Source organism: Parus major, chromosome 5, assembly GCF_001522545.3.
Source record: "Parus major isolate Abel chromosome 5, Parus_major1.1, whole genome shotgun sequence".
Taxonomy (NCBI): Eukaryota; Metazoa; Chordata; class Aves; order Passeriformes; family Paridae; genus Parus; species Parus major.
The window spans coordinates 3,639,270-3,662,976 of record NC_031774.1 but is presented as its reverse complement, the minus strand read 5'-3'; the positions used below and the strand labels follow the sequence as shown (position 1 = coordinate 3,662,976).

The 23,707-nt window shown below is 48.0% G+C and overlaps 1 protein-coding gene across 6 annotated transcripts in view; it reads left to right on the top strand.

The window, feature by feature from the left end:
- The first annotated feature begins 257 nt into the window (after nucleotides 1-257).
- PLCB2 (phospholipase C beta 2) overlaps nucleotides 258-23,707 on the top strand; it is a 40,757-nt gene continuing 17,307 nt past the window's right edge. For 2 of the 6 annotated variants that reach the window (XM_015630751.3, XM_015630749.3), the window contains exons 1-10: nucleotides 258-425; nucleotides 10,218-10,295; nucleotides 10,418-10,497; nucleotides 11,821-11,889; nucleotides 19,021-19,161; nucleotides 19,820-19,899; nucleotides 20,185-20,238; nucleotides 22,237-22,312; nucleotides 22,665-22,765; nucleotides 23,058-23,554. In XM_015630751.3, the coding sequence (XP_015486237.1) occupies nucleotides 290-425; nucleotides 10,218-10,295; nucleotides 10,418-10,497; nucleotides 11,821-11,889; nucleotides 19,021-19,161; nucleotides 19,820-19,899; nucleotides 20,185-20,238; nucleotides 22,237-22,312; nucleotides 22,665-22,765; nucleotides 23,058-23,554 (1,312 nt within the window). In that variant the 5' untranslated portion in view covers nucleotides 258-289. Of the gene's footprint in view, nucleotides 426-6,261; nucleotides 7,015-10,217; nucleotides 10,296-10,417; nucleotides 10,498-11,820; nucleotides 11,890-19,020; nucleotides 19,162-19,819; nucleotides 19,900-20,184; nucleotides 20,239-22,236; nucleotides 22,313-22,664; nucleotides 22,766-23,057; nucleotides 23,555-23,707 lie in introns of all 6 variants that reach the window. The other 4 variants (XM_015630753.3, XM_015630754.3, XM_033514929.1 and 1 more) reach the window with 4 other exon arrangements.

The following is a 23,707-nucleotide window of genomic DNA, read 5'->3' as shown; positions in this document are numbered from 1 at the left end:
CGGATCGGCCGCCGCCGCCGCTCAGGACATGCCGGTACCGCCCGCGCTGCCGCCGGTGCCGCTGCCCGCGCTGCCCCGCCGGGGGCGAGGGGCGGAGCGTAGGGGGCAACCCCGCCCTGAGGGGTGGGAACCACAGGAGGGCAGGGGAGGAGAGGGGACGGGAGGGGAGGAGGGAGGGCAGGGGGAGGAGCCCGGGACACCTTTAAAAGGAGCCCCCCGGCACGTGCGGCTCCTCCCCCCGTTTCCCGCCCCGGCGTGAGGGGAGCCTGGTGAGCGGAGCCTTGGGGACATGGGCAGCACCCGCCGAGCCGCAGGAAGGCTTCTGGTACGGCCTCCTGGAACATGCCTAGTGCTGGAGGAGGTCAGGAGTCTCCTCTCTGCTCTGGCTTCCCGACGAAGTTACTTCTTGTGTCTCCCTGATACAGGTACGTGCTGCCTGCACCTCTGTGAGGCGGCAAGGGTGCCTGAACCAAGAGGCAATTTTTAGAGGGAAGGGCTGCCTTTTGTCCAAACTTGGCTCTTCCCAAACCCGTTATTGATGTAATCTAAACCTTCTCCTAAGGTATGGCTTCACCTTACACCACAGATGTTAGTTCCCTACAAAATTATTCTATTTTCTTGTTCAAAAGACAACTAAAATGCTGTTTTGGGGCATAAATTACCCTTGTTTTCTTTATGGTGCAAGAAAATTAGTTTTGGGAATGATGTAATTGGCACTTTCTGTAATCGTTTTCTCCCTCCCTTCAATCTGAGGTCAGTCAGGTGTAGGGGTTGCAGCAGAAACCTCTTGTAAACCAGGACTTGTAGTTCTGGAAGAGGCTGCAGCAGCTGGAAAGCCACCTATTACCCAAAGAGGCTTCCCCAAGAAGATATATTATAAAACAAATGGAGTAGCTGCAAAATAATTGTAATTCTTGGAAAGGGAGGGTTGTGTTGGCTCCAGGTGTGCTGTCTGTATGTGGAGGGGGGGCAGTGCCATGGTGGTCTGTGTGCACTGAGCAGGCAGGGCAGGAGCTCCCAGAGACCAGCAGCAAAAGGAGCATCTAGGAGAAGCTGTGAAGCCCCTCAGGTATGGAGTGTGTGGCTGATTGTTCTTACACAGGCAAAGCAGTTTTGGGGACAAAACCAAAAACAAGGTTTGTTCCAACCTGAATGATTTTGAACTACATGCTTTGGCCTCTTGGAGTATTTAATGTTCATTAAATCTGGCCGCATGTCTGGGAAATGTTTGTTAGACAGTTTTGGGATTTCTCTGTGTGTCCTGGGCCTCTCTTGTGCTGATTGGTTACACCTGATTGGATTGTTACACCTGTGTTCTCCTTAAAGTCAAATGTCTCACACCTAAACAGAATTAGCTGATGATTTCCAGCTGGCAAAACTTTCATGGGTTATAGAATTGCCTCTTCTGTGGTGTTAGGTTATGGAGAGGTTATATACACAAAATTGCTTGAGCTGTATATGTTTAAATTTAATTGTACACATGAATTTACAGCAATTCCTACAAAATGGATTTGCTAGTAATTTATCAATGTATTTTCCCTCACCGATGGGTTTGCTCCAGCTCCTTCCCCTGTTCTGTTCAGCAGGTGAAATGATGATGAGTTACTACCTCCCACAAGTCCCTTCCCTATGTTCTTGCTTAATCCCAGTTAAGAGGCAGAGGATTGACATGTACAGGGAATGCCTCTGGGACTTAGTGAGGTCTTGACAGTTTTTGCCTGGTGCTTGTCGGGTTGAAGTGCTGAGGCCTGAACAACAGGCCCTGAGCCAAAGCTGACCTCTCCATGAACCTTCCAACCAAATGTTATATGTAGCCACTCATATCAACCAATACCATTAGCATGATAGATATATCTGCTCATTGTCAAAACATGTATTCACCTTTCCCTATTTAGGAACTGGATAAAGCCAGACGTGCAGGGGAATTGTTGGGACATTTCCAGCAAGTATATTGAGTGTGATGGGCTTGTGATGTTCTGCCTTCAGCCCAACAGCTTCATCTCCCTGTTGCATTTGTGACTCACTCATGCTGCAGTGGAGACTTTCCCTTCCTAAACCACACAATTCCATGGTATTGTTCAAGAAATTAGGTGTTCTTAAGGCTCTCTTCTCCCTGTCAACCCTCCGCTCTCAGGGCTTTGAGTAAGACAAGGTTTGTGTTCATTAAATGTGAAATCTTGGATTTTGCAAAAGTCAGGTGAAAGCTTTCCATTTTGGGGACAAATAACTGGGTATGAGCTTCTCTCCAGGCAGCTGTGAGCAGGTCTGTGCCTTTCCTAAATGGAACTCCATGCTAACAAGTACTCCCTAAAGGAGCTGCAGTGATGGTGTTTGCTTTGTTCTTGGGGTTTTATCAAAAACACCAAGTTGTGCTCTGAGTGGACTCCTGTGGTACAAAACTGGAGCTCTGGGGTCTTGTCAGGTCAGTGACTATGTCTGACACTAGACACAGCTTGAAAATTATCCCTCTCTAGGATTCTCCTAAGGAGCACAAAAGCGATTACTTGCTGGAGACAGAGTCAGGGGTATGTGATGCACTCAGGGACTCCTACCAAGGAAGGAGAGCTGCAGAGCTCCTGAACAGTCTTCCTCCCACCACTCCAAAAACTGCTCTGCAGGCTCCTGTTCTCTATAACCTCCTTTAATTTTGACTTCTCACATCTGAGGGTCTAGAAAGCTTGAATCCTGCTGCTACCTGTTGCAGTGGGATGTTTGTTTGCCCTCCAAAGGTCCCTGAAGGATGTAGCTAAATGAATCTTGTTATTGATTTCCCATGATCACAGTCAGTGAATAGCATCCCAGTGCTGCAGGATAGGGATGACTTAATTAAGGGAACATTGCTGGCCTGAGATTGACACTCTCCATGCAGACCCTGCTTCTGAGAGTAGCAGAATACTGGATGGGCTGCCTGGGATATCTCTCTGAGCTGTCCAAAGGCCTTTTCAGGGAGGAGGAGAATGCTGTATGTTGAGGGTGGATATTACAGAAATGAGAGCTTTGGGCTAGCATGTGAAGAAGTGAAATTTGTGGAAGGGCTGGGGGAAACCATGGCTGACACCTGTTCAGTTCCATGAACTGAGTAGGCAAACGGAGTAAAATGGGCTGGTGGAGTTGGAAGGAAAGTTGATGAACTTAAGAGCAGAAAGGGGCTTTTTCCCCCAGTATCCTGATTTCCTGAGCGGTGTTCTATACTGGAGGTACTGCATCCACCTCCAGGAGTGGTACAGGTTGCTTTCCTGTTCTTGTTACTTTGCTACTCAAGTGTATCATGAGATGGGCATGTTGTTTATGTGCTGCTGCTGCTCCTCATGCTCTTACTTTCCTGTTAATGATCTGTCTTGGAAAGTCTTGCTCTTTTCCCAGCAGTCAGGAATGGCATGGTTCAGCCAGCCCTGGGTAGCAGTGACCTGGCACTGCAGGAATGTATGGGATGTTTAAATATGGTGCGATCCTGCTTGCAGCACTCACTGCGCTGGCTGGAAGTACTCTGAAAGCTGTCAGTGCTGTAAACACAACACACTCTGCCCAGTGAGCAGTTAATTATAGGCCTAACCATGTCTTGGTGGTTGGACAGATAGTTTCTTGGGGTTTGGGGTTTTTTTTTTTGCACAAGACCTCTCTGCTTTTATGGTTTTGTGGCATCTGTGGCCACTTCTCTGGGCCATAGTCCACTGCCCTCTGACTTGTGCAGATCAGGCTGAAGAGTCGTGCTGAGAACTGTCAGGAGTCCTTGTGGTTTCAGCTCGAAGTGGGACACAAGATATGCCCCTGTACCACACTCAGCAGTTCTGCTCTCCAGGGTGGTGAGAAAATATTGGCTTTGTGGTCTCAATGGTATCATTAATCCTTTCTGGATTGCCAGCGCTTTGAGGGCAGAGCAGCCACAGGAGCAGTGGGATGGGTTGGCATTTGCAGAGCTGGGAGTTCATTGCTGATGTGCAGTGTCACAGCTCTTCACTAGAGGACAGCATTATACACGGCAAAGTAATTATCCTGCAACAATGCTGGGAGAGACGTTTTACGGATTTTCTGTGTGCCAGGAGTAAGCTGGGGTGGAGGTTACAGAGTATTTTGCTGGAAGTCAGGAGCCATCCTCTCAGGGATATTTAAGAGTGTGGCTTAAATCAGTGTCTGCAAACCTTGTCTGAAGGGTGATGCTGCCTGCCTTGCTGCTGCATGCACCTTGGGGGGGATACAGGCTGCTGGATAGATAGCACAGACAGAGAAGGAAGAATATTAAACAGAAAAAGGAAACGTTTGCATCTCCAAACTGTTGCAGCAAGTGGCTGGTTGCCTGGTGGTGAAGGCATGGGAGGAAAGCAAGGAGACAGAGGGATGTGGGATGAGTGTGCACTGTGTGATGTGCCTTACAGGAGAGAGAAAATAAAGGATGGTTTGAATAAACAAATACTGTTTGAGTGCTGCTGTTCCTGCCTGCTCTGATGTTGAAGCTCTCTGCAGAGGGCAGGACTGCTGCTCTATCCTATCGTGGCTCCATCAGCCATCTCTGCGTGCAAGGGACAGAGGCTCCCACAGAGCAAGGAGTGTGAAGTGGAAGATAAGGAAAGCTGGGTTGGGCAAGAGGGAGGGAGCTGCAGCTTTTGTGACAACCTTTGTGCAAGTGGGGGTTTGGCCCTTGCTGTTGGGCATCACATGGCCTTGCAGGGCAGCCACCAGCTTGGGCACTGCTCTTCATGCTGCTTGTATTTGGTTGGGTGTTAATTATGATTTCATTAGTTATTGAATTTAGGCTTTATTCCTTAGGGGAAGCTGACCTTGAGTGACACGTGAGTTAAGCTGTGGCAGGATTCTTGCTTGCTTTTTTGATGAGGCAGAGAAAGCTGATGAATATCTGGGTGTGAGAGAAGGACAGAAGCAACCTCTCGGTGAGGCCCTAGCAGGAAGGTTCTGGGAGGAAGCACTCTTGGTTCACAAAGCTGTGATAATTGATAATACCAGTCAAGCTGCTGGATCCAGTAGCTATGACTGATCTCACCTGCCCTTGGCATTACCAGGTGGCAAAGCTCATCCCACCTTTAACTGCTTTGGAGCTGTGACCTCCGGAGCCTTCCTGCAGTACTGCGAGTGTTCCAGAGGCTGGGAGGACTGCAGCATCTCTGAGCAAGATTGATGCTCTCTGTTCTCTCCATTGCTGCTCCCTAATTTAAAGGGAAACAGCCCTGAAGCTGCCCTGGCCTTGCAGAAGAGATCAGGCAAGTTTAGAGAACTTTCACTCCTCACTACACCCTTTGTCATCTTCTGCTTCTCTGCTTGGGAGTAACCACTTTCCCTGAGAGTGGGATCCTGGTGAAACTGGCTTAGCTGGGCCTGGAATATCCCAGTGACCCTAAGGAAGGAGAGCTAACAGCCTTCTGTTGGATAGCCAGTTCCTGTAAGTGCAAGATTGATAAGTGCGGAAAATGCCATGGTAGCTGGAAATGTAGAAGCTCTCTTATTCCCAGGTTGTTTTTTTTTTGGCAGGTAAACCCCTTGAAAGACAAAGGATGTTGGGTTTGCTCAGAGTTCTCTTTCCCTGCAGCAGGGAGCTCTGATTCCTGCCTTTATTTATTTTTAAGTTGGAGCACTTGCTGGAGTTCCACTTAATCTCTCCTGCCTCTTGCTGCTAACACCTGAGAATGCCCTTAGGATTCCTTCAGTGACCAAACCCCAGCTGTCCAGGCTGCTTCAAAGTGCCAGACTTATCAGGGCTGGGCAGAAAGGAAGGAACAAAACATGCAGTTGGCTCCCCTTGCACAGTGAGGGGGCTTGTTCCCCCCTCTTAGAGAGTCTGTGCTACTTTTGCCAGCAGCTTGTTCCTCTTGAGCAATGGCAACCTTGGCTTTGATAGGAAATGAGGATGACATCCCACCATGTGCCTGGGAATCCGCAGCAATCATAGCACAGTTATTTCCACTTGTAATTAGTTGTGAGGCTCTTTCTCTGACGAAAATTGATCCTTGCCCATGTCAGGCTGTTTCATAAGCTGCTCTCCAGGTTAGCCAGTGCCTGTCAGCCAGTGGAGCTCCTTTCCTCCTCTGCTGCCCACATGGAATTCCTTCATTCCAAGATCAGGAGCAGAGACTTGTTTTGGCCCTGTTTGCCTTTAACCTGTTCTGGTTTTGGTCACCTGCCTACTGCTTTGTCACTATAATCCCCACCTTGCCCACCTCTCCTGTTCTGTGTCCCACGTATCTGCCGCAAAGCCAAGTGACTCTGCGGAAGAGCACAGTTCCTTGAGACTCTGGGAATGTTTTATTTCAGCTGGGGAATTTCCAGCTGCCCTGCTGGTCTGTCTCACATTGAGGATGACATTCAGAAGAGCCCATAAGAGAAAGGAAAACTGAAGACTGGACGGTGCAGTGCGTGGCCTCAGAAATGGAATCTGTCCAGAGCGAGGAATGAGTTTGTTTCCTGGGACATCTGGCCTGTTGCATGAAGGGGGCAGTCTGCTTGTGTAGCCAGAGCTGAGCTGCTCTGTAACCACAGCTGCTGAAGCAGTTGGAGCATTTCTGGCAATGCCTGTACTTCGTCAAGAGAGCATTTAAGGAAGTTGAGTTGCGGAAGTTCACCGAGCCGGGTGCCTCACCAGCACAGCTCCAAGGACTGTATCCCTCCCGGAGGGACGGTGGGTGTTCGTGCCCACAAGCAGCCCAGCCATCGCCAGCCTTCCTCTGGGTGACCTTGGGTGAGGCTCTGCTTGCCTGGAGAGCAGTTGATTTACAATGCAGATTCATCGCTCCTCGCCTGCCTGTCCCTGCCCCTCCTAAATTGGGCTGGGATATAAGAGGTTGTTTGCTCTCCGATGCCAACAGTGGCCATGGCAGAACGCCCTGCCACGTGAGAGGCAGAGATAGAGGAGAGGGGTCTAAGGAGGAGTGAACTGTGCAGCTGCTCTTGCTTCTGGTAGCTGAGGAGCACATCTGCAGGACCATGTCTCTGTTGAACCCCGTCCTGCAGCCCATGGAGGTGAAGGAGTACCTGTGCAAGGGCGATCGCTTCATCAAATGGGACGATGTGAGTATTGGCATGTTCCTTCCCTAGGCTGTGCCTGTGGTGGCAGGGAGACACTGATTGGGTCACAGTTTGTGGGGAGGCTGGGAGCCTGTGTTCAGTGTGATATCCCACCTGACAGCAGAGATCTCTGGACAGGGAGAGGGAAATGGGAAGAACAGGAAAGCTGAGGACTAAAATTAAGGGAGTGTGTATAAGGGGTTGGGGATGTGATTTCTACACCTTGTGTAGTGGAGGATGGAAACAAATGGAGTGAGTGTACACTGCATCTGTGTGTGCAGCCCCTGGCGTAGGACACAAGGTCCAGCCCTTGGGAAGGTGGTTGCTGCTGGGAGTCTCTGTGGGATGAGATACAAATGCCACATTTGGACTTCCTGGAGGAGCATGGGGGGTAGTATCTACTCCAGAGCAGAGAGCACTCACTGCACTTTGCAGATAGAGATGAAATCAGGCTCCAAGTTGCTTCCTCTTATGGCCCTGTTGCCTGAGTGGATCAGGGGTGAGCCATGGCCTCCCACGCCTGCCCAGCCTCTGGGTCTGGGAATGACTGAGCAGCGAAGGGCCTGTGCTTTAACAGGGCTGAAGCCTCAGGGTGCTGCAGCAAGCTGCTGCTCTCTCCAGCTCATTGTCCTCTTTACCTTCAAAACAGCTGCTTTGCAGTCACTGCATTTCTGTATGAGGGGAAGAAAGTATAGAGCAGCAGCAGTTCATTGGAGTGGCGGGGCTGCCCTCCTCACTTTCTAAGGAGGCAAAGGAGTGCTTACCCCTGCACCCACAAACCTGAGCAGGGGGAGAGCAGCTGCCCACCTGTGCTGTCTGGAAGTGGACTGTCTGCTGTTGAACATGAATGTTGATAAAAGGGGGAGAGCCCAGATTATGGTTATTCACAGGGATCTGGGGAGATGGTTCATGTGGTGTTGCAAATGAGATGGTCAGGAGCCTGCAGCAGCAGCACAGAAGGGATTAGCACGTCTGTGGGTATGAACCTGGAATAGAGGGTTAAGTCCCAAAGGAGTGAGTGGGGGAGTGGATCACCTATGAGCAACATCAGCAGGGTGGTCCAGCAGCACTGAGAATGAGAGCAGTGTCCTGTGCAGCTGGCAGGAAGGATGGATGTGAGGAATGAGTTGGAATATGGCTGCCAGCTGCTCTGTTAGCAGTGCAGGAAGGAGGATGACACCGGAGTACAGTGAAAAGCACAGCCTTCCTCTTCCCTGTGGGCCCACTGCCTGCAGAGTGCTCTTGGAGCTTCTTGGAATTTGAAATCTGCTTTCTCAGAATAACAGTAGCAAAACTTGTCTAAAATTATTGATGACTGTGTGCTCAGTCCTTGGGGACCACTCTCTCAAGAACTGGAAGCTGTTAAGTGCTTTACTGGGTATTCCTGGGATGGGTTCCCCTGAAACCCAAGGTAGCTCAAGTTGGGCTTCCAAGACCCACCAAGTGTTTATTTCCTGCTGTAGCTGTTGATTAGTGAGCTCAATTCCTGCTGGATCTTTCCGTAAGGTTTATATATTTGTAAACATTTTTAAGAGGTTGCCTCAACTAAGTAGTTTACAGGCTTGATCTCCACCAATAAAAAAAGGCTTTCTCCATGAGTGGGCTGTTCTGGTCACATTTCCATTGCATTGGGCTTTCCCAGTCCATGGTTAGAACAGGCTGCAGAGGAGGATGGTGAGAGCTCCAGACTGCAGGATTGCTGTGCTTTAGAATTCGTGAGTGTTGTGTTTTTTGTATCTCTTTCAATTGACCTGACTGTACTGTTAACAGTTTTGAACTCCTTCCAGGATAAGGGAGGCAAAGGAGTTAAGGAAGATCAGATTGGCCTCTTACATTACTGTTCAGCTTGGGGCTGAACTAGGGCCTTCCAGCAAAAAAGCAAACCCACGCTTTTTCTACAGAGCCCTCACCTTGTCCAGCTTTAGTAAGGCACTGTCTAGAGGAGAGAGCAACAAATCCCTGACAGGCAGGACTGTTCTGACCTGTCCCACAGAGTTAGTTGCAGGACCCTGGGGTAAGGAGCAGCTCTGCAGTGCTTTGTTCAACATCCAGCAAGCTGGGGCTCCTAAGCAGACTGAAGAGGTGAAGTCCTACTACATGGGTGGTAGCTGAGTTAAAGAACAGCTGGGAACCGTGTCAGAACCCCAGGTAGGGCACAAGGTAGTAGCTGACCTCTTGAGCAGGGCAGGGTTTGGTTCTGTGCTGCCTCTGAGTGCTTGTAGTAGAGTCAGAACTGTTCCTGTCCCTGAAAGATTATGAATCACAGGATTTTAGCAGACAGTGTTTGCTTTTTGCCCCACAGTGTGAGAAGCAGCCAGTTTGGCTGCCAGACCATCTTCTGTAGGATTGCCTGTTTCCTTTGCTGCCAGGAGCTGCCCCATTGGAGAGGCTGCCTGCACCCCCATGTAAGGCCTGGCCCTGCCCAGGAGCCGGTTGGCAGCAGCTTCCTTGCAGCCTCAGCTTGCCCTCCAGAAAGGTGCTCTGTGGGAGATAAGGGTAATCTAGAACATGGCACAATGCTCTGTGGTGGTACTATGGGGCCTGTTCTGCTCTCTGTGGCCACGTGTGCAGGGAGCCAGCCAAGACATGGGAACATGGACGTGGTGCTGGGCAGACCCTGGCGCAGTGGGAGGAAGACAGGAGGCAGTAAAAGGACTACAGACAATGTGCTGTGCAATGAGCAGTTTACTGTAAATATTGTGTATGGAAATGTTTCAGAATCCCCATCTAAAGCAGCATCATGATGCTGCATTGATGCATTCCCTTCTTGAAGCCTTCCTGACTAGGAGCCCAGATAATCTGCATGAACACCTGGATGGGAGATGCCATGTGTGAATGCTTTCTCTGCTTGGCCTGGGCTACTCCTGAGCTTGTAGAATAAAGCAGGTCAAAGAAGACTTTTCAAATGAAACAAATAATTGAATCTCCAGATTCTTTGTTCTCTCAGTTCTTTGTGTAGAAAGCTCTAGGAGAGCTATTCTTGTTAAATGCATAGGTTAGGTGAGACTCAGGATTCAGCTTCCAGGGCCTCACAGGTGTCACTGTGGAGATGTCCTAAAATAGTTTGGTTTCTTTTCATAAATCCCAGAGGGTGTTCACCTGCCTGAGTCTGTGTTTGAGCTGGGAACCTTGTGTCCCAGGATGTTTTCTCCAAGTCACCCAAGGTGCCAACGTTCTTTCTTTTGTTGTTTTTATTTTTTTGTCAGGAAACATCAAATGCTTCTCCTGTGATTCTCCGAGTGGATCCCCAGGGCTTTTACGTGTACTGGACCTATCAGAGCACGGTAAGTGCTGAGACTGCACAGCTCAGGCTCCAACCAGCCAGGTCAGCTTTGTGTGAGATGACCACACTGAAACTGCTCAAGTCCTGCACTTGGGAGCAAACTGCCAAACTCATTCCTCTTAGCAGGGACACCCCACCAAGGAATGGGAGCTGGTCAGTGGCAGGTTGGTCTTCAGAGCACCAGGAAAGTGCAAGAACTGAAGGTTTGAGTGTGACCTTTCTGTGCCTTTCATACTTTGACCATTTTTGACTCCTGCAAAGCTCACTATGTGTCCTTCAAAGGACTTAATGGAGAACAGTTGTGCTGATGTCAACCAGCAAGAGACAGGGTTCTCCTAACCTGTACAGTGGGGCCGTTAAATGACTCATTGGGGTTTTAGATATTTTAACTAGAAAGTAGTGACCATAGTGATGTAGGGCCTGCATGGAGTTTGGAGAGCAAGTTGTGCTCAGGGTGATGTTTGCAGGCTGTTGGAGCAAAGCACAAGATGCCAGCTGCTGGAGGAGAGGGAGAGACAACACATGGAGGAAAGAGAATTCAGTTCCTCACTGATGAGTAGCATCAAGGGATGGAGAGGGAGGTGGAAGGCTGGGTTTACTTCCGCTTTCCAGAGCAGGCTGTGGTTCAGCTCTACTTCCTCCGCCTGACCTACATGCCATGGCAGATTCAGACAGTCCTGCACAGGCCCTGGCCAGGGACCTGGTGGGTTTGGGTGAGCTTTGCCTTTCCAGAGATTGTGCCCAGTGCCAGCTGGGACTGGGCACTGCCACAGCCACATCCCCTGAGAACAGTGTCACAGCACTGGGGACTGTCACACCCCTTGATGTCTGTCACTCCTGTTCTGCTTTCAGGGTCCACTCAGGCAGTAGAATTTCTGTTCTTAGGGTTCCAGCAGGAAGAAGTGGAGCACAAAGTGATGCAAGGGAAGCTGGTGTCACCATGGAAAGGGAGATACTTCCTTGGGATGCTGGGGAAAGGAATCATAGCTACCACAAGGAAACCCAGACTGGAAAGGGTCTGGCATTCCTGGAAAATGCTGTTGATCAGCAGCTAAAGTGAACTGAACTGCTTTTGCTCTACAGACTCAGAAAGGAGTGGGATTAGGAGTAAAATTACTTCCTGCTTAACAATAAAACTGGGATACAGCCAGAAGACATAGCATCTACATTGTCCTGTACTGCAATCTTGGAAAATAATATTATCTGCTGCAACAAGTATAATTTGTTCTCCAGACCCATGGTGAGAAGAAAAATTAGTAACAGAGGAAGGAAATTCAGGTTGGATATTAAAAGAACAAACAAGACAGTAAGCCAGTAGTGAGGACGTGGAGGGGCTGCCTGGGGAAGGCTGTGCAGTGTCCTCTGTGGGATTGGCTTCCCTCCCTGCATTGCACCTGCTGGGAGATCTCTTCCACAGGGAAAGACACTAAGCCAAACCTGATTTACAGCTTCTGGGGGCTCTGTCATGGAGTGCTTTCCTTCCTCCTTTGTCTTTCTTCATTTTCCTTGTCCTTATTCTGTTGTAGGAAAGGGAAATTCTGGATATCACCAGCATCCGAGACACCCGAGCAGGGAGATTTGCCAAAATGCCCAAGGTGAGTCCACAATTTCTTTCTGTCCAGTGTTTAAACAGAAAGGCAAGGCTGCCTGTGGTTTTGGTGGGCTCAGGCAGTTTGTCCTGCATTTCTGTAGGAGCAAGGTAGAGAGGATCTCATCTCCTATGTAAATACAGAAAAGCTGTCTTGTCCCTAACCTGCCAGGCCTCTGTGCACCCAAAAGCAGCACTCTCACACTATGGTAGATGGGCTTATTGGAAGGAATATGTCCTCCCAAGACAGAAAAACCAATTGCCCTTCCAAGTGCCCTGCTGCACTGGTAAGTCCTGCTGGGGACACTCTGATGGTCCTGCACTGAGTCACTGCTCTTGTGTACCCACAAACCTGGAGTTACAATGCCAATCCAACAGTGTGTGCTGGAGTTTTTCCCTTTAAAGAGATGGAAATGCATTTTCAGAAAAATTAGGGCTTTTTTTTGTTGTTTTTTTCCTCCCATATATTTTTACATTTGCACATGATCAGGGCTTTGTTCTCTATTTCAGTTATAATTGAAGCTTCTTGCAGCCTTTGTTAGGACTTTATTTCTGGGACTTTTTTATTTTTTGTTTGTTTTTAACTTTTCCATGTATGGAAAAGGCAAACAGAAAACTGCAGCAAAGCTCAAAGGTGGAAAAGGGACTGAAGAAGTAAAGCTGATGGGTCATGTGGTGACATAGGTGACTCTAAAGCAAAAGGGAAAGGTTTTGCAATATCTCCTGAGCCTCAAGCAGCCTTTTGCATAAGTTGTGCAGCTATTTTCTCAATCTGCTCTGAAAATGTTTATTCAGAGCTCCCCAAGACCAATATTTCTCAAAATACCATAATAAGGTGGGTGCTAAAGGCACAGCAGAGCTCAAGAACATTACCCATCTTCTTAAAAAAATCGTATTTCTTTCAGAGAAACTGCCTTTCTCCTTACAAATTCACTAGAATGGAACATACTTCAGTTTTCAGTGAGCCTAAAACTTGGTCAGCAACTTGTTTTGTGGGAATTATACTTCAAAAATACTGTTTTATAAAATTTGGGGCTGCCCAAGTATTTGAGTTGGTGCTGCCCTCCGGATGGGACATACTAAGGAAGAGGCTGACATAAAGGAGAGGTATGAGATACTCTTTTCTAGGGTGTTAAACTTTGAGGAATAACCTGTTAGCAAAATGAATTGATCTTTGATGTAGATGATAAATTGCTGGGGGAAATACTGAGACCATGGCTGCGTGTCCTGGTGGTTACAGGAGGCTGGAAAAACATGTCCTAGATTTTGGGAATTTGTTAAGGAAGACTAATTGGAGAGTACCAGGAGAAGACAGTTTGTCAATGGTGCAAAGTTATTTGAGGTAATAAAATCAGGCTGCTTTGTAGGAAGACCTTGAATTGCTGATTGACTGCATGATCTAATGAGTGATACATTTTATACAGATAAAAATCAGGCAATGCACACAGAAAAAAAATCCCTCATCCTTCTGTAATAACAGAAGGCCCTGAGTTGACTGTTGCTACTCAGAAAACATCGTGGGTGTATGGTAAAATATCAATGTACTGTTCAGCAGTATTTGTCCCCTAAAAGCAAATTGTGTATTGGGAGTTATAAGGGACTCATTAGGAAGTCATGCTATTGTGTACACCTCAGATGGATCCATACTTATGTGCAATTCTAGTGTCCTCTCAAATTAGATGAGAACTGGAAAAGGTATGGAAGAGCAGCAGGATTACCAAAGGAATGCAGTGGCTGCTGGGGGCAGAGCATCTGAGTAGGGAGGGTATGTGTTCTGACAGGGGGTGTAAGGTGAATGGGATGTGGAGTGCTGTAATATCAGGAGGTGAATGGAGAAGGGAAGCATGAAGCATTTGCTCAGGGTTTCTTCCAGTGCAGGATCTCCATATAAGGTGGAATTTTCCAGAGGTAGGAGTGGCACAAGTAGGAGGTGCTGCTGCTGTCCCACCTCATATCACCAGGCCATGGGTGATGCTTCCTGCACAGTCATGGAAATGTGAGTAAAAAATGTCAGTACAAGAAGAAAATGCCCTTAGAGGGCTATTAAATGTGAGATAATGCCTCTGGGTTAGGAAGCTGCTGAATCCTAGATTGCTGGGGGCTGCAGGGATGTGTCAGGGAAGTGCCAGTGCATTTGCCCTGTTCCAGCACTTTTTCCCATGGCACCTGGATGGAGCTGCTCTGTTCTAGCTGTTGTAATAGGCCAGGGATGGGATTTTTGTGTCCTGGGAATTGGCTGCAGCTCATTTTTGAAGAACAACGAAGCAAATGTCAAGCACAGACTGATTTATTAAGTATTCTCAGTGGGCAGAAGTGATGGACTTGACGACAACCTTTGCTGTGAAAATCCCAAGTGCTTTTTGGATTCTGTATTTTACAGAGACTATTTGAAATAAGGCCCCTTTTTATATCAGGGAGTTTTCTGGAATTCTGTGGTAACATGTAGTAAAATACACTAGACTGGCTTCTTATTCACCTTTTCCTTGTGGATCCTGGGAGGTCTTGTGTGGGCACTGAAGGGGTGTTGAACAAAGATGTGCCATCTGAGTCTGGAAAATTCTTACTCATAGCTCTTCTATCCTCGATGCCTCTGGCTTAAAGCCTTCAGGGTTGTGTTCATTTGGCTCTCCTGAGAACAGAAGCTCACAAAAGAATGCAGAAAGCAGGGAAAAAATCTTCACATGAGCCACCACACCCTCCACATGGGGCAGCTGTGTTCTGGGGCGTTGTTACAAAAGGCATGAATATAAAAACTGGTGTGGTGAAGCAAATAAAAATCTGTTTTGAGGTGGAAGAATGAACATGGGTGCTGTTCTGCCCTGTTAACAAAATAGAGGCTTGGGATGGTTGTGGAACTGTTGGAATTGATACGAAGAGTCACTGAAGGTGGAGAAGAAATGAGCCCTTGGCCTTATTTAGGACAAGGATTAGGACAAGGAGAGCAGGATCACAGCTGTGGGAAGAGCTGTGGATGGCACCAGCAATAAAAGGAGCATCCTTTCTCCCTCCCTGTGAGTGATGCCCCAATCAATCTGCAGCTGCTCCGAGGCAAAGCTTGTGGCCTGGTTTTCCTGCTGGATTGTGACTGAAGGAATTCTAGAGGAAGGAGAGTGCTGTGTGGAGAGTATCTGTGGCACTGGTTTCCACAGCAAGGGGCTGTGCAGGTTTGGGCTGTGGCTCAAGGATGTAACCTGCCCTGAGTTTTCCATTCCCATGGCATTGACAAGTCTCCCTGGGAGGGGTGGGTGGGTCGCTGTGATTGTGGGGAGTTCCCTGCTCTCAGTAGCACTTTCCCACCACTGCCCAGCAGGAGGTTTGGGGTTTTTCTTTGTAACCTCTACACACGGCGAGAAGAGTAACACCAAGGCAGCCGCACGGAAAACCACTTGAGAAGGGACGTGTTGCTGTGAGCGCTGCCGGCACAGGTCACAGCTGGGACTCCATCCGTGGTTCAGGGATGCTTAGGGAGCAGGGAGTGCCCAGCACGGCGTGAAAAGGGACTCACTAAGGGCTGCCAGCCATAGGCACCACCTCCAAATGGAAATGGCCCTCGCCTGCCTTCCCCAGCCCTCGTCTCACCGCAGAGCAGAATCCTCCCTGGCCCCTCCTACGCCGGGCTCCCCTGCTCACCCGCCCGTGCGAGGTTCTTTGAGAGCGGCTTCGCCTTTCTGCCGTGACTTTTCTTCGCGGATTTTTTTTTTTTTTTTTCTTTTTTAGATGTGGCAGAACGAACTTCGGCGTGTGTTCAAGAGAAAAATAAAGATAAGAGTGAGCAGCGCCTTTAAACAGAAAGGAGGCAAGATTAAAAAGCTATTGACTGTAGTTCAGCAGTGTGCCAATACAGATCAGGCTGTTATTTACAATTAGGTCTGTGTTTTCATTTCAGTAATGAGGAACGATAAGGGCTGCTCCATTTGTGGGGCTTTTTGTGGTTTCTTTTTTTAAGGCACCACGACCCCAGAATGCTGACAGAGAATCTAATAATAATTAAAGCTAAACTACACACTGTTTTAGGCCAGACTTCTGGGCTGTTGGCTGTGTCTTGGGGTTTGTTTAGATGTTTCAGGAGGCATTGGCTTTGAGACAGACATATTTTTTAATAAAAACCGAAGTTGTACTTTCTGATTGTCATGATTTTAAACCAGCTTCATCCTCTGTCCACATTCTGTTGGTGTTGAGCCTGGAGATGCAACCTGAACTGCACATGTATAGGGAGAAAATGATACTGAGGCATTTGACTCATCATGTTTTGAGACAATAAAGAGTTGAAGCCAGTGGGAATGTTCAGGAACCATGCAGGACAATCACAGTGCCCTCAGAGCTGAGCTGTGGCTGAGCCACAGGCTGTGAACAGTGCAGTTGGTCAGTGGTTCTGCTCCAGGATAGGGGATGAGCAGCTCTGGCATTGGGATTCAGCAGTTTGTGAGCCCAGGATGGAGCTGAGCTAAGTCTAATTCCAGCCCTCCACTGGAGAGCGATCATATGGAGCCATGTGGAGACACCAATCTGTGAGAGTGCAAGAGAGAGGCAGGTACAAGCCTGTGTCTGGTAAAGGATTTATAAATGGTGAAGGAGCTAAGCAAGGAAATGGGCACATGTGAGTAATGGCCTTTGCCATGCTGGGCCCTCCTGCTTCTGCCTTCGCTGTGCAGTGAGCTTGGTGCCACACATTCCCTTCTGTCCCTGGCAGTGTGTCCCTGCTGGATTACATGGGCTATTCTGTGCCTGGGAATCTGCTGCATTTTCCAGTTCCTTTAGGTAAGACACTGAGAGCGCTTCACTGTGGATTTTTGTCTGTGTCCCTGAGATGCTTGGCAAGGGACAGGCTGGCCCTCCCCATCCTGCAGCCATTATCTCCAGCATGGAACAGCAAGGCTAACAGGGACAGGAGTGTTACCTCAATAGTCAAAGGCATTAGAAATATTTTGGGGCTTCCTTTTTACCTTCTGGCAACCAAACAAGACCTCTGTTCTCAAAAAGAGAAGATTTTTTTGTCCTAGTGCCACAAGACACGGTTCTGCCAGGGCACAGTGACATGACAGGTCCTGCAGTCAGCTCTGCCCCCATTGAAGAAGGACCATCCCTCTCTGTCCTGTGTCTGTGTCTATTTGCATGAGAATTTGTTTTTCTCTGGACTATGGATCTCTGTACAGCTGAGGATTTTAGGGAAATCAGGAGGGTGGGATGTGAAACAGTAGCTGACTCCTTATTTCAGCCACTCTGCTAGTAGGTTGTTTTCTGCTTGTCTGAGTATTTTAAGGGAATTTGCTAAGAGTCTTTCCTTTCTGATTTGCATGGCTAATATGAGTGTCCTGCTTTTCATGCAGCATTTTCTATTTTTCCTTTATGGCTAGCTGCAAGGTGACAGTAATCCCAGAGTGAAGCTGTGGCACAAGGTGCTGAAAGAGTGCAGGTTCTGAAAGAGTCATCAGGGTCAGAGCTCCTGCACACAGTCTCTGGTCCTCTCTCCACACCTTCATTGGGTGTTGGATGATCACTGCCTGGATAAGGGCAAAAGTGTTTGGCTTGCTGGGGACATAGCTGGGACAGAGAGGTCTGGAGAGAGCCAGGTGATGAGTGTCTGCTGGAGAGCAGCGTGCAGAGAAGGAAGGGCTGGGAGGAGCCCCAGATAACAAATACAGGAAATGAGTTCAGCACAACCACAAGCTCACCATTGTTTGGGCCTCCTCTCCTGTACAGCCCTGGAGCTGAACAAATGCTGGTGCATTTTTAAGATGAAGTTAAGTCTGGAGTTAAAATCACAGCACTTTGATACTGGCACTGGAAAGTTGAGCTCCAACAAGGAATTGCCACGAGCATGGGAAGGAGATGTGGATATTTGGGGGTGCTCAGTTCTGCACAGGAAAATGGCTCACAAGGCAAGAAGGAGCCATTTTAGAAATTCCCCTTGTAGAAAACGGGCAAATCATATTCTTTCCCATATTCCCATAAATCATATTCCTCCCTCTAAATGTTCTGGAATTAAGCAGGTTTCAGAGTTACTCTCTCAGAGAGGTGCCTTTCCAAAATAAGAGACATCAGTCAGATGATCCTGAGTTATAATCCAGCCCATCCTGTTTTTCTTAAGGATGCCTGTTTGCTACAGATGTGTCAAAATTGCAAATGCCCCAGAAATTAGGAAAATTGAAGTAAAAAAATTCTGCAGTTCCTTATAAAATGTGTGTACAGCTGTGTATATGAAGTGGCACAGACTGAAACCTGAAGGTGTGCTCAGATTCCAGCTCCAGTGTAAATGGAGACTTCAAGTCTGACCTACTCTAACAATCCCAGACTGTTGATTTTGCCCTGTTTCTAAAGGAGCAGGTGCTCTGACAGCTCCCTGTTTGCTTGGACAGGGATTTGTCCTGCACTTCAGATAATGGATTGCTATGCTTTATTCTAGGAATGGAAATTTTATCTTCCCATTATAAATAGCACCATCAGTAAAACTCTGGGATACCTTGGATACCTTGGCTTAGTGACACCATGCATAGGAATGCAGAAAATGCTGCATAATTTAAAGGATTCTATAAATACTTTCATATGGTGCTGCAATCCAAGTACCACTAATCGGATGAGCCTTGCACTTAACAAAACAAGTCTCTGGTGAGCCATTGCTGTAGGGTACTGGAATTGCTATGGAAAAAACCACTACTAGCAACTGACAGAAGCAGAAAATGGGGCTTGGAGGGGAAGAACTCAACTCTGAGGTGACAGGGGGTCCCAAAAACATCTTTCTTGTGGAAGGAGGCTACATATAAGGATATCACACTTTCTAATGTTTTGATAAAATCAACTGGTTACACACCTCTGGCACAAGCAGGCCAAACCCTTCCCTGCCTGTTTGCAAGTCCAGGCTGAAGATTCAGAAGAAATTTCTTTAAGAGCAGTCTCCAGCTTTGACTTTATCAGACTTTTTTCAGGGGTGTTAGAGTGGTTTGCCCCATGGAAGATCCAAACTCCAGAATAAAGATAAAAAATAAGGAAAGTCAAGGAAAGAAAGACTGCTCTAAGCAGTTTTGCAACCCTTGAGATGCTTTCTTTGAATTTGGGCCAGTGTGTGTATTGGGGTCTGATTTTTTTGGGGTAGTTTTCCCTCATTCTTCAGTTGCTCCCATCTGTTCCATTTCTTTTGCAGTCCCTGAAGCTCCGAGAGGTTTTTAACTTGGATCACCCTTGCAGCACCTTCCTGCTGAAGACCCTGACAATCGTATCTGGCCCTGACATGGTTGACCTCACTTTCCATAACTTTGTGTCCTACAAGGAGAATATTTCCAAGGTATTGGGGTCTGAGGTCATGGAAGTTCTGGGAGCCACTAAGTATTGGGGCATTCATTGGGAAGCAGGAAAGGAGAGGGGGAGACAGGACCCTGAGCCCTTTCAGCATTACTGACAAGGTTAAAAAAAAGCAGGTTTATGTTACAGTCAGGTGTGGTGTCTCCATAATTCTAGAAGCTTCTGTCTTGCACAGAGAAGGACTGGTAGAAGACTGGTCATTGTCTTTGATGTGTTTTGTATGGATGAATTGGCAGCTGAGAAGTGGAAAAGCTTCAGCTCCTAGGTAGGAGGAAAGTGATAGAGTCAAGCCTGGAAGTATCAGACAGGATAAGGAGTAACAGTTTTAAACTGGAGGAGGGTAGATTTCGATTGGATGTGAGATGATTTTCTTTCCTGTGAGGGTGGGGGGGCCCTGGCAAAGGTTGCCCAGAGCAGCTGTGGCTGTCCCATCCCTGGAGGTCAAAGTCAGGTTGGATGGGGCTTGGAACAACCTGGGATAGTGGAAGGTGTCCCTGCCCATGGCAGGATGTGGGACTGGATGGACTTTAAAGTTCCTTCCAACCCAAACCATTCCAGGATTCTGTGCCCTGTCCATGTTTGCTGTGTACTTCTTGGAGCAGTTCAGTAGTGCCTAATTACCTCTGCCCTGTTTGTTCCAGGACTGGGCTGAGGATATTATGGCCATTGCCCGGAATCCCCTCACGTACAACGCTCCCCGCTACACCTTCCTAGAGAAAATGTAAGTCCTTTCTAAGAAACCTTTTTCTCTGAAACATCCACGTCCTGCCCTTTCTTACAGTACTGGAAAAAACCAAAGACTTCTAGGCATCCAGATCCCTTGGCAGCCTCCAGACCAAGGCCTGGGTCATGCCAAGGTTAAGCTGACAGTCTATAGGAACCTGATTTTCAGTTCATAGTTAGATTGTTTTCCCAAATGCATGTTTTTCCTTTCTTCCTGCTTAGTAGGATCTCTTAAGATGGTACAAATGCATTTTTGTAATCTTGTTTGGGTTTTTTTTCACAGTCTAGTGAAGCTGAAGTTGCAACTGAATGAAGAGGGAAAGATTCCTGTCCGGAAGTGAGTGTGGATATTTGTTTAATTGTGTGTTCAGTCAGACTACAGGCAGAGCAGCTGGTGAGAGGATAGCTGATCAGTGGCTTCAGCTGTCTGCTCCTGCTGCACCTAAGAGGTGGAGAACTTTGCCTCTGTGTCCAGGCCATGGAAGTGTTCCTGCTGCACCTAGGTGACACATAATTTGAGTCTGAAAAGGAGACTTTGTGGCCTTCATCTACAGCAACAAATGGCTTAAATTGCCACAGATATCACTTCCTGGTTGTTGCCAAGAAAAAAAAGTAACAAAACAAAGCCACTTTGGTAAAATTCAGATCACAGATAATTTTGCAAGCCTGAGATGAAAGGTGGGTGAGATGTAGGATAGTCTTCCTTTCCTGTAAGGAGTTCTATATTTGGAGAGCCTTTTGCTGGACTCACCTGCAGCAGGGTTCCCTTGCTTTTCTTGTCTCCTCTCTCCCGTGTGACACTCCAGTCCTTCCCCATTTCCTCTGTCCCTCAGCCTTCACTCTGGATGTGCATGAAAGTGAAGCAGCCTCTGGGCCAGTGTTAGTGCTAGTTTAGGAGCAGAAAAGATTTGTCCTTCCCTGTCCCCATCTTGGCCTTGTGCATCAGGTGGGGCTCCCATTAGAATGGGAAGCAGGGCTCAGCCTGTCCCTTCTCCCCTGCACTATGTGGCATGAATCTGGAACTGATTTGATGCCATGCAGTGTCTTCCCAAGTAAAATCGCTCCAGGGCTGGTCCTGTGGTTCCTCTGTGTTGATTTAGCTCGTAGAATGACAAAAGGCAGCACTGCCATGTTAAATTCCCTTTTGGTCCATAAATTACCTTTTGTTTTAAGAATAAGGAGCTGCAGACAGTGCATTTGAGAAGTTCTGAACCACTCTGCTCTAGGTCTGTGCTACGTTACAGCAGCACAAGAGGTGAGCACTAATCACCCCAAATAAACACGGGCCCCAGGGTGTGTTGTAAGGCAGAGCTGTGCTGGATTAAGACTGTGCTGACTAAATGGGCTCCTGGAGGGCTGAGCTTTATTCAATACAAAACATTTTTTGTTATTTGTTTTCTAAACCATCAACCAGCAAAACTTCATTGTCAAAACCCAGAATATTCATCAAAGGGCTGTTAAAAATGTGTAGGTTTGTAATGAATAACACACTAGGGAAGAGTGCTTTGAATTGATCTTTAAAATGCAAGCAAGGTAGCATTGTGGCAGGGAGAAACCAGCTTATTCCTCTGAAACAAGCTAGAAAAAGATATCTGATACAGGATGTACCTCTTCTCAGTGCCCATTTCTTGTAGAATCGTAAAAATGCAGACTATGAAATAGTCCAGATTAAGAACAAGGTTTATAAAAATACTCAGTATCTCCAGCTGCAGGTAAATATAAGGCTTTCAAAACTCCTGAAAATTCTATGAACATTTGCCTTTCCTTTAAATATGTAAATCCCTTTGGAATCATACCAAGGCTGCTGCAGTTTTGCCTTGCAAAGGGCAGGGTTTGCATGAGCTGCTGCAGCCCCCCCCAGGCACTCCCACCTGGCAGCACAGGGCACTCCTTGTTCCTGTTTGCTGTGAGCACCTGTGATTCCAGGAGCTTGACAGAACTGAGGCTGGATTTATCTGTGGAGGAGAACATGGTGCTGTTGACAGGGATGTTCTAAAAGGAGGAAAAATTCAGTTGTTTCTTCTCCACAGTACCATAGGAAGCACCTCCAAGAGGGGCAGAAAAGGACAGGAGAGGGATTTTGAGTGACAGGGCTCTTTCAGAGTCCATAGCAGAAACACAGAACTTCTGCTTTGAGTCAGCAGTCAAAAAATCCTGTGTAGGTTTATCAATCTCTGTCCCTCTGTTACTCCCCTGGAGAGTTTGCTGGTTCATGCTTAGAGTTCTCTTGCCTGTCTCCCTTGCTGTGTATTTGGAGTGTCCTGCACTGCCTGCAGCTCCAGCCCCCTGACATCCCTCCTGCTCCATGGTGATGTTTGTTTTCCTGTCTGGTCAGTATTTTTCAGATGTTCCCTGCAGACAAGAAGAGGGTGGAAGAAGCATTAAGTGCTTGTCACCTACCAAATGGCAAGGTAAGGGTTTCTCTGGGTATCCAGAAGTCTCATGAGCTTGAGAAGGATCTTTTTCCCTGCCCTGGCTGGAATGCCCTTATCTGTAAAAATCCATCAGCTGAGATGTTCCTAGTTGCTTACCTTACCCTGCCAGTGCCAGGGTAACTCCGGCCTGCTGGCATCAGTTCTTACATCTTCCAGTAACACTGGTGACTCCAGCACTTGCACTGTGTGGCACAAGGAGCAGCGACATCTGGCCAGATGTTCTGTCACTTACTGGGGTAGTCACAGCCTGAGCTGAGCTGTGGGTGTTCATGATAGGTAAGAGCTGTCATGGGTTTGTGGTCCTGACACATCTTCATTGCGTTCTCAGAATGATGCCATCAACCCCGAGGACTTCCCCGAGCCAGTGTACAAGACATTCCTCATGAATCTGTGTCCACGGCCCGAGATTGATGAGATATTTACCTCACAGTAAGTTTCCCTCAAGCCACAGTTCAGAACTTGCTCTCTTGTGGCAAAAGTTAGACAGGAAGGAAGGGATTTAATGTTGTATGGTTTGTCTGGCCTTCAGCCTTACAAGGGCAGGATCCCAGGTCACTTAATGCCTTCACTCACAGCCTGAATAAAAAGGATGAGACCTCACTGTGCTACAGGACCCTGAAATATATGGGCCCAGAGGGAGGATCAACCTCTCCTATGTGCAGAGATTTCTGAGGTAACTCCCAGGCCCTAGCTCTGCCCCTCTGTGATTCTCTCACTGCAGCCATCTAAAAGCAAAGCCCTACATGACCAAAGAGCACCTGGCAAAGTTCATCAACAAGAAGCAGCGAGACACCCGCCTCAATGACATCCTCTTCCCACCAGCCAAACCTGAGCAGGTGCAGAGCCTGATAGAGAAGTATGAGCCCAGTGGGTTTAACATCCAGAGAGGTGAGTCTCGTTCAGCCCAAAGCTCTTGCTATAGAGGTGGGATGAAAGAGCAGGAGAGCTCGTGCCCTCTGCTGTCCTGCTTCCCAGGGGAGCAGTCAGCCTGGTTCCCACAACTCACCACTTCCAAAGAGGTGCCAGAACCATTCCATTTGGCGACCATTAACAGCTCTGTTTGCCGTGCAGGGCAGCTGTCTCCGGAGGGGATGGTCTGGTTCCTCTGTGGCCCTGAGAACAACCTGATAGTGCTGGACAAGCTGATGCTGTACCAGGACATGACCCAGCCGCTCTCGCACTACTACATCAACTCCTCCCACAACACCTATCTGACAGGTGTGCCAGTCCAGGGACGGGGGAGGGACACAGCCAGGCAGATGTGTGTGCCCTGGGCTGACTCTAAATGCTGTGTCGCCCTGCAACTGAAAACATCTTGTCAGTCTGCTGCATTCACCTGCTGAAGGCTGGCAGAGATTGCTGTTGCCCCTG